A 10,195-nucleotide genomic window follows, 5' to 3' on the forward strand; every position below is an offset into this window, starting at 1 on the left:
ACAACCCCCCCACAAACCCAATACCCACCACACCCCATATCCACACCCCCCACATGCTCCCTCACTCCACATACCCAACCACCCACAGCCCCCCACAAACCTATACTCACCCCCTCACAGTATATAAGAGTAAGCCTTCATTTTAAGCTATTATATACAATCATCTCGATGTACACTGCACAAACACAGGTAAATCAGGACAAAAATGTTTTAAATCAAATTAATGAATGTTGTAGATGTTTGCTTTTTTGGATATAATTGGGGGGGGGGGGGGTTTGGCTCTGAGATGGCAAAACCCCTTGCTGAAAGGAGTACTTCCAAGGACAAGGGGAGGGACTTCCGGTGGCAGAGGTCAGGGGACAGGACTTCTGGTCACAAGATGACCGGGGGTGGGGCTACACATGCGGCCCTTGACAGCTCGTCAAAACTCAGTAACCGGCCCTGCGCCCAAAATAATTGCCTGCCCCTGTAAAAGCATATATGTTGTCCAAGTAGACTAGTCACAGGCCAGTGACATTTTGTCAGTGCTATGGATACCAATGAGTCGATAATATGGATTTAGGCTTGTTTGGACTTCCCAGTTACTAATGTTTAAAAGCTGGTATACTGCTGACACCCAGGTTATTTTTTTATTTTATACTGTGCACATTCCTATTACCTCAGTCATGCTATAAAGTTCAGATCAGCAATATTAAGCAGTTATTACACAACAGAACACAGGCTCCCTTGGGGAAATGTCTTTAGGCAAGCAGGAGGCTTTGTCCTCAGTGTCGCATTGCATTATATACTTGGTGTTTATGATAATGGTCCATGTATCTATTTGACAGTTTGAGCTCATTGTCTGACTATTACTAAACTAATGTCAGCCTGTGTGGCTTTGCTTTTGGTGACTTTTCATATAAAAGACATGGGATCAAAATCTGTTCTTGGAAATGTTGGTTTCACTGGAGTTACCTCACATTTAAAGGTGTATAACCAACAGCAGAATTTGTTCCACAAACAATAGACACCTTATCTAACATCATTACCCGGACTAATGGCACTGAAATTAGGGACTGTGTATATATTTCCAAGTGGTCTAATACCTGGGTAGGTATTTCTGATCAATGAGTAGGTAGAAAGAAATAATACTTAGAATCCCCTTGACTTGACTTGAATAAGCTTGGCCTGGTGTGACCCTGGTTGAAGAAAGCTGCTTATTCAGGGAAGCAGGTAAGCATGTTAATGGTACTCAAACACATGCTTATAACACATGGTGGGACCATAACCCATGGCTGGGCAGTACGTATTGAGAGCTATAGGTTGTACAGACGGGACAGAGTAGGGAGAAAAGGTGGGGGAGGGGTTGCTCTCTCTGTTAAGGCGCATTATACATCTACCCTAATCAAACTGGGATCATAGGAAGAGAAAGTAGAGGCATTGTGAGTTAGGATACATGGAGGTAGAGGGGAAAGGGACTTGGTCTGCTACAGACCACCACATCAAGAGGAAGAGCTAGACTTGGAATTCCTGAGGCAGCTCTCAGAGGCCGTACAGTCTAGGGATGTGGTTGTCATGGGGGACCTAAACTACCCGGACATCTGCTGGGAGGAGCAGTCAGCCAAATCCAACCATTCACGTAGATCCTTAACCTGCATGCAGGACCTTCACCTAGAGCAGGAGGTATACAGTCCCACTAGGTGGAATGCCTTACTGGACTTCGTGTTGGCTACAGGGGATGACCTGGTAGGGGAGCTGGAGATTTGTGGTCACCTTGGGACAGTGAACACCAATCAACTGAATTCACCATATGGCGTAGAGTGGGCAAGATAATTAGTCATTGCCTGACTTTAGAAAGGCTAACTTCAGTGTGCTCAGGAGTTTAGTCAATGAAACACTGCAGGACAGGAGTATTGGTGAGATGGGAGTCCAGAAAGGGTGATCGTTCCTAAAGGAAGTGATCCTTCAGGCACAGAGGGAGACGAAAGGGAAAGGGGGGGAAAGGGGCCAAAAAACTTCCTTGGCTAAACAGAGAAATCCAGGGGAGTCTAAGAGCGAAAAAGGAGGCATATAGGCGGTGGAAGCAGGGGGAAGATACCAAGGAAGAGTATACCTACTTGGCCCACACTTGCAGGGAGGCAGTTAGAAAGGCCAAGGCAACTACAGAGCTGAGGCTGGCAACACAAATGAAAGATAACAAAAACTCTTTTTTTAGGTATGTAGGGAGTAAAACGAAGGCACAGGGCAGCATAGGACCCCTACTGAGCAAGCAGGAGCAATTAATGACAGACAGGGGGGACAAGGCTGAGCTCTTCAATGAGTTTTTTGCCTCAGTGTTCTTGAACAAGGGTCAAGATAAATCTCCTAACAGGTTCTTAGATGGGCATCATTGGGACACCAGCCTACCAACTGTCGATGCTGACTTGGTGCAGTCACTTGGATGGACTGGATGTGTTTAAGGCAGGAGGCCTGGATAAGCTGCATCCGAGAGTACTGAAGGAATTGACCGGTGTCATAGCAGAACCACTGGCACGGCTGTTTGAGCGCTCGCGCCGCTCAGGTCAGGTCCCGGGGGAATGGAAAAGGGCCAATGTAGTCCCTATTTTCAAGAAGGGGAGGAAGGAGGATCCGAATAATTATAGGCCAGTCAGTCTCACCTCCATCCTTGGAAAAGTCTTTGAAAAGATTATTAAGGATCATATTTGTGGGAGTCCAGCGGGAAAAATAATGAATCCATGCTGGTTGCATAGCAGGTACATCATACCTGACTAATCTGGTTTCATTTTATGACCAGGTCACAAAATGCTTAGATGCAGCAGAGGTGGCTGTTGTTTTCTTGGATTTTTGGAAGGTCTTCGATATGGTATCCCATCTTATTCTCATAAATAAATTAAGAGGCTGTGACTAAATGTTTACACGGTCCGGTGGGTGGCAAACTGGCTGGGGGTCACACCCAGAGAGTGGTAGTAGACGGGTCGGTATTGACCTGGAAGGATGTGGGTAGTGGGGTCCCACAGGGCTCGGTCCTTGGATCTGTACTATTCAATGTCTTCATCAGTGACTTGGATGTGGGTATGAAGTGTACTCTGTCCAAGTTTGCGGATGATACTAAATTGTGGGGTGGAGTGAACACTCTGGAGGGTAGGGAACGATTGAAGGCAGACCTGCACAAGTTAGAAAAGTGGGCAGAACACAACAGGGTGCAGTACAACAAGGACAAATGCAGAGTGCTGCACCTAGGGCGTAAAAATCCAGTACACTTACTGGCTAGGAAATGACTAGGCCCGTACAAATAGGCAGCCATTCGATTCGGCTTCAGATCCAGCCGCTTTGGATGCCAGGGATCTGATCCGGAGCTCCAGATCAGTTTTCTGCTTCGATTCGTCCGAAGCGGCTCCAAAGCTTTGGAGCTGCTTCAGAGATCCGGTCATAGGGTATAATGGGGAATCAATGAAATATCTATAACGTTGTTGTTTTGTGTCTGATTTGGATGAAACTTGCAGAGGTGGTAGCCTCTGCTGAGGGCATGAGGCCTGCCAAGTGTCAAGAAGATAGGTGCAGGGGCGTGGGGGGGAACTGCACCCCAAATTCTTGAAAGCAAAACTCATGTCACATGTATGTGTTACAACACAGGGGGATGAAAACTGCAGGGGTGGTGGCCCCTGCAGAGGCAAGTACTCCAAGGTGATAGGTGCTGGGGTTTGGGGGGAACTGAAGCTCAAGCTGTTGACATGCAAAACTCATGACATAGATGACCGTGTGTGTTAAGACACAGTCCAAAGCCTCACACAGCTGTAGAAATGACCCTCTCAGCAGCACAGAAGCGGAAAGGGATCTCAGAGTCACAGTGAACTCAAAGATGAACATGAGTTGTCAGTGTCACAAAATCATCAGCAAAGCTAACCGCACTTTATCATGTGTCAGCAGATGCATGACAAACAGATCCAAGGAGGTGACACTTCCCCTCTATGTGGCATTGGTCAGACCGCACAGTTGGAGTACTGCGTCCAGTTTTGGGCACCATACTTTAAGAAGGATGTGGATAGGTTCAAGAGGGTCCAGAGGAGCACCACTCGTATGGTTAAGGATTTACAGGCCAAGCCCTATAAGGAGAGACTAAGGGACCTGGACCTGTTCAGCCTTCGCAAGAGAAGGCTGAGGGGTGAACTTGTGGCCGCCTACAAATTTATTAGTGGGGTGCAGCAAGATATCAGAGATGCTTTGTTCACCACAGGCTGCCTCTTGGGTAACAAGGAACAATGGTCCCAAACTGACAGAGAGCAGATTTAGGCTAGACATCAGGAAAAACTTCTTCATGGTAAGGGTGGCCAAAATTTGAAATGGGCTTCCAAGGAAGGTTATGCTCTCCCCTACCATGGGGTCTTTAAGAGAAGGCTGGATAGGCATCTGGCTGGGTCATCTTACCCCAGCACTCCTTACAAGTTCAATAAGGACAACTTTCCTGACTAGTCAGGGGGCCGGACTCAATGATCTGTTGAGGTCCCTTCCAACTGTAGTGTCTATGAATCCTCGAAGAGGGATGAATTAAGGATGGGTCTAATGATTTTTTTCCATAGGGATCAATTTCCATATAAAGCCAGGAAACTGAAGACTGGCACTGAAGACCTTACAAGCAAGATATGTTTCCCTTTCTGGAAAGGCTTTGTGTTTATGTGTGTGTCTGTCCAAAAAAGGAAACACATTTTGCTTGTGTATAGTACATAAAAAGACTTTAGTGAAGCAACTTCAATATGTACCACCTCAGGATCTGGTCTTAGATTTTAACACATACTATGCAGTTAGAAGAGTCTTTCAACTGCTCTTTTAAAAGCTCTGTAAACACCTGCAAAATCATCCAGAGCGCAAAGCCATATTTTCTAGAGTTTATTGAACTATTCCACAAAAAAGAAAAACACAGATGAACACTTCTCTGAGTGAAATGCAAAATGATTTAAGGACATATTTTAGATTAGTCATATTCTAGGTATATTCTGCTTTGATGAAATGGCAGTGCCAACACACACAAAGACAGATATTGTTTCTAACAGATGGAGTCACTTGAGACTGCGGGGGCTCAGAGACAGTACAGAAACTCTAATAAAAGTCAATTAAGACATTCAACAACTTGTAAGCTAAATATTTTTGTGTCTGTTAATGGGCTCTCAGATTCCATGCATGTATTCCTTAACTCAAACTTCTTCTCAAAGCCAAACCTTCTTACTAGGAAGGATGGGGTGGGTCTGCTGTCATGCACCCTAATTAGAGGGGCTGCTTCTTCTGGATCGAGGGCTGTCTTGTCCTTTTCTCTCCTCTGATTCACTCTTTTGCTCAGCCTCATCATTGCCCTTTTCTAGAGACACCGCTCTTCTCCAATGGGCAGCTTTATATGTAACAAGCACACTAGCAGAAACTACGAGAACTGAAACAAAAAATGACAGGACCAACGATTTCCACCAGATATAACTGGAATCCTGTGCTCCGGGAACTAAGAGAAACAAAACAAGGAAAAGAAAAACGTAAGACACGCAGGACACAATTCTAGCCTGTTTTCTTCCAGGCCTTTTGGTAACTAAGTATGTGTCTGCACCTAATTTACCCCTTACACTGACTGCACCTGAACATGTAAACCAGCAGCCCAACTGCTAAGGTGAAGTGAAGCTGCTTTGTACCAAGTGATTGATACTCTCAGCACCTAAAGCTGGCCATGCACAAGAAAGATCACTTAAGCAAACATGGTACAAAATCAGCATAGGGAATCCTACCAGAACCATCTACTCCGAATGAGTTATCTATACCTCACTCAGCCCTGGATGGTGTTTGGGTATCTAAAAGACAATTGTTATAATTTATGCTAGAGCCCAGGCCCAAATTGGGATTCAGAGAGTGTAGATTGTAACCTTCTACAGCTCTCCAGAGCTGCATTCATGTTTGGACTTAGCCAAAGATCTGCATGACACTGTTCGAGAGAAGAATCAGGCTCCTTCTCTCTCTCCCTCTCTTTCATATATATATAATGAACAGCAGCAGCTGCTCCAAAGGTTGTTAGTTTTCCCTGTACAGTTGATTAAAGATACTTTGGAGCTTCTAGTATTTCCAATGCCAAGCACCCAGGGAATATGCAGGGTGGACTCTATTATGCAAGCTTTAGGTGCAAGACATGGGAAGTGATAGTGTCTCTACTCAGCACTAGTTAGGCCTCATCTAGAATACTGTCTGGAGTTTTGGGGTCCAGATTTTAAAAAGGACATGGAGAACTTAGAGAAGGTCTAGAGGCAGGCAACAAAAATGATAAAGGGAGGCAAGTCATACAAAGAGAGGCTGAAAAAGCTAGGCATATTCAGCTTGCAGAAAAGGTACTTTAAGAGGGAACCTGATAGCAGTCTTCAATTACTTGAAAGGCTGCCATGTAACAGGAAAAACACTTTTTCTCTCTTGCTGTAGAGAGTAGGACACAGATCAAGGCTTGAAGTTGCACTGAAGTAGGTTTAGATTGACTATCAGGAAAAACTTCTTCACTGTTAGAACAGTGGGGCAGTGGAATAGACTACCTAGAGGAACTGTGGACTCTCTATCACTGGGGGTTTTCAAGAAGAGTCTGGACACCCACTAGTCAGGATGATCCAGGCATAGGTATGACTGTGTTCTACTATGGTTATTTCCCATGCTTCTGGGATTTGCTGGCTGCTGCATGGAACTGTGAGGGAATATTTTTTTCTCCTGCTGCTATATGTCAGGTTTTTTTAAGCTTTCCATTGGGTGCTTGCTGCAACCAAGGCTGGGAATATCGACTAGGATTTGCCAGTGCTCCTGCTGGGACTTAAGCCAAGAGGTTCTTGGCTAGAGGGTCTTACCCTTCTGCTCAGGGTCAGACCAACTACTAAATTTGGGGTCAGGAAGGAATTTTACCCCCATGGTCAGATTGGTATGGACTCTGGGAATTTTTGCCTTCCTCTATAGCAGGGGGTGTGGCCCTCTTCCTGGGATCTCTCAAGTGTATAACAACATTTGTGACAGCAGGCTGTTGGCTGCCATAGTCCCCCTGCTTTACATGTGACAGGTTAGGGTGTTATGCCTTGTGTTGTGTCAGAGTTGACTGTGTAGTTTTGCTAAGAAGTAAGACAATGGATTTGTATAGGATGGTTAGGATAGATTCATAGATGTTAGGGTCAGAAGGGACCTCAATAGATCATCGAGTCCAACCCCCTGCATAGGCAGCAAAGAGTGCTGGGTTTAGATGACACCAGCTAGATGCCTATCTAACCTCCTCTTGAAGACCCCCAGGGTAGGGGAGAGCACCACCTCCCTTGGGAGCCCGTTCCAGACTTTGGCCACTCTAACTGTGAAGAAGTTCTTCCTAATGTCCAGTCTAAATCTGCTCTCTGCTAGCTTGTGGCCATCATTTCTTGTAACCCCCAGGGGCGCCTCATAGGGCTTGGCCTGCAAGCCCTTAACCATACGAATGGCCCTTCTCTGGACCCTCTCCAAGTTATCCACATCCCTCTTGAAGTGAGGCGCCCAAAACTGCACGCAGCATTCCAACTGCGGTCTGACCAGCGCCCGATAGAGGGGAAGTATCACCTCCTTGGATCTGTTCGTCATGCATCTGCTCATGCACAATAAAGTGCCATTAGCTTTTCTGATGACTTTGTCACACTGACGACTCATGTTCATCTTGGAGTCCACTAGGACTCCAAGATCCCTTTCTGCTTCCGTGCCACCAAGCAGGTAATTTCCTAGGCAGTAGGTATGCTGGACATTTTTCCTCCCTAGGTGCAGCACTTTGCATTTCTCCTTGTTGAATTGCATTCTGTTGTTTTCTGCCCATGTCCAACCTGTCCAGGTCTGCTTGTAGTTGTTCCCTGCCCTCCGGTGTGTCCACTTCTCCCCACAGTTTTGTGTCATCCGCAAACTTGGACAGAGTACACTTCACTCCCTCGTCCAAGTCGCTGATGAAGACATTGAAGAGTATCAGTCCAAGGACGGAGCCCTGCGGGACCCCACTGCCCACACCCTTCCAGGTCGATACCGACCCATCCACTACAACTCTCTGAGTACGACCCTCTAGCCAATTCGCCACCCACCGGACTGTGTAGTCATCCAAGTCACAGCCTCTTAACTTGTTCACCAGTATGGTGTGGGATTGGGATAATCCTGCCCTGGATGACCTCTCAAGGTCCTTCCAGCCCTGCTTCTCTATGATTCTAAGCACAATACTCAGCCATGTGAGTACTTTGAAACGTGACTGACAGAGCTGTAAACAATGGTGCCTTTGGTAGTCACCCGTTTTCCTCCTTTGTGCTGTAAAATGCGTAGAGGATCCCCCTCTCCCCTCCTGGCCAGGAAGCAGACTGGGTGCAGTGAGTTTTCTGCAGAGGGAAAGAAATTCCTCCGAGGGTGCGCAGCCTAAGAAGCGTTGCCAAAAGCTGCAACTCAGGCACCATTGTGATATTTCACTGTATACTATGTCCTCTGATAAAGACTACAGCAAATACTGTGAAATACTGTGTAAAGTGTGCTTTCACCTGGTGTGACCTTGCAAATCCACGAAGCCAGTTCTGAGCAGGGAGATGAAATCAAGGTCCCATTTACAGGTTCAATCTGAATACACAAATCCTGAGCCTCTTGGAAACCCCTGAAAACCAAAACAATGACATGTATCTTTATATTAATCTGGATTTCCTGACCTCAAAGTCACAGCAACATTCCTCCCTGATGTCCTCCCCCAGTAACACTGTCACCCTTAGGTAAAGGAAAGGTGAAGCTCATGAGAACGAGAATTTATTTTACCAATGAGGCACTCCGGTGTCTCTACCAGGCATGATCCAGGTTTTGGACTGGAGATTATGGCTCAGCTTGAGTAACCAGCTTTTCTTAGAGATGACTTTAGCAATCCACCTCTGCAAATAATAAACAAAAGTGGTACTGTAGCAAAGATGATGCCTACAATGTACACCTGGATAACAAGGAGAGATCCCCAAATAACTAAATACATACAGTCTCATTTTGGCAGCAGGATGGCACATCCAAGTCATGAGGCAAGTTTTTTTCATTCTTAATGCCAGTTAAAAAGAAAGAGGCCATTTTAATATGTTAAGAGCCCAAATCTGCACCCGTGGAATTTTGATTTAAAATGGTAACAGGTGCAGGAGGTTCAACCACGTACAGATCAGCTGCCTGACCATAATGAAGTACTAAACCTAGAATCTTTTTTAAAAGGATGCTGTTAGACAGTTTAGAGCCAACATTTAACTTGCATTACAGTGCACTTAGTAGATGGGAATGATCTTCGGGTCCTGGTTCTATCAAATTATCTATCTAAACATCCTCACTTTGAGTTTTCTGTACTGTTCATTCATAAAAGAATTTTCCCCAGATAACTGCATAGCAAAGTTGTTTTTAAAACTTCATTTTTTTCTTAATCTCTCTGCCTTGATTTTCTAATTAAAGACAGAAAAAATGCACCTTTCAGTTGTGAAAAAATTCAATACAAATTGACATATACTCCTTCACACACACAGAAAAAAAACCCCATCACACACCATTTTTGTAGGGCATACATAGCTCGAAATTTTTAGTTTCTATTCAGTCCCTACTCAGACAAACTCCCACTGATATTAAAGGGAAGCTTTGACTGAGCCGGTACCTCATGCTTTAGCTTAGTGATAGTATTTACTAGTAACATTTAAAGCTGCTGACAGACGTGAAAAAAGCACTTTACTAGACAAAGCAGTGCATTAGTTCAACTGCAAAAGAGGGCTCCTAGGCTTTTTTATTTCTTTACTTTTCTCTGCAGTGTCTATATAGATCGTGTTCTTCAGTGGGGCTTTTTGGTGCTTTTATCTAAAGCTGATTCAATCAACTGTTAATTAAAAGTGCCAAGAAAGCCCTGCTGAAGCGCCCAATCTATACAGACATTGGGCAAGCCAAGTCCAACTAATGTGATGCCTCTTCTGGGCATATGCTAGCCTTGGTGCAGGGGCACATAGAGTTTGAAGTAAAGTGTTGTTTTCTTTGGGTTTTTTTAAAGTCTGTAAGCAGCCTAAGTGTTGGGCTAAAAACCCATGTTCAGTGCTGTACAAATACAGAGTAAGAAAAAAACTGTCCGAGGCTCAGAGAGTTCACAATCTAAGTACAGGTTTGTTCAGCTGGCTGGCAAACCCTATGCTGACAAATCCTGATCTCAACGAATCATAAGCCATGTCCTCACAAAGGGAAA

At 45.1% G+C, this 10,195-nt stretch overlaps 1 protein-coding gene across 1 annotated transcript in view; it reads right to left on the reverse strand.

Annotated features, from left to right (window-relative positions):
• Nucleotides 1-4,867: 4,867 nt before the first annotated feature.
• The window catches only part of LOC102376885, an 83,730-nt gene continuing 78,402 nt past the window's right edge, over nt 4,868-10,195 (reverse strand). Inside the window, exons 42-44 of the mRNA XM_025209515.1 lie at nt 8,767-8,876; nt 8,502-8,611; nt 4,868-5,464 (exon numbers count right to left, since the gene is read on the reverse strand). Of these exons, the coding sequence (XP_025065300.1) occupies nt 5,235-5,464; nt 8,502-8,611; nt 8,767-8,876 (450 nt within the window). The 3' untranslated portion in view covers nt 4,868-5,234. The remainder of the gene's footprint in view (nt 5,465-8,501; nt 8,612-8,766; nt 8,877-10,195) is intronic.

The sequence above is a fragment of the Alligator sinensis genome, unplaced genomic scaffold (assembly GCF_000455745.1).
Source record: "Alligator sinensis unplaced genomic scaffold, ASM45574v1 scaffold135_1, whole genome shotgun sequence".
Classification (NCBI taxonomy): Eukaryota; Metazoa; Chordata; order Crocodylia; family Alligatoridae; genus Alligator; species Alligator sinensis.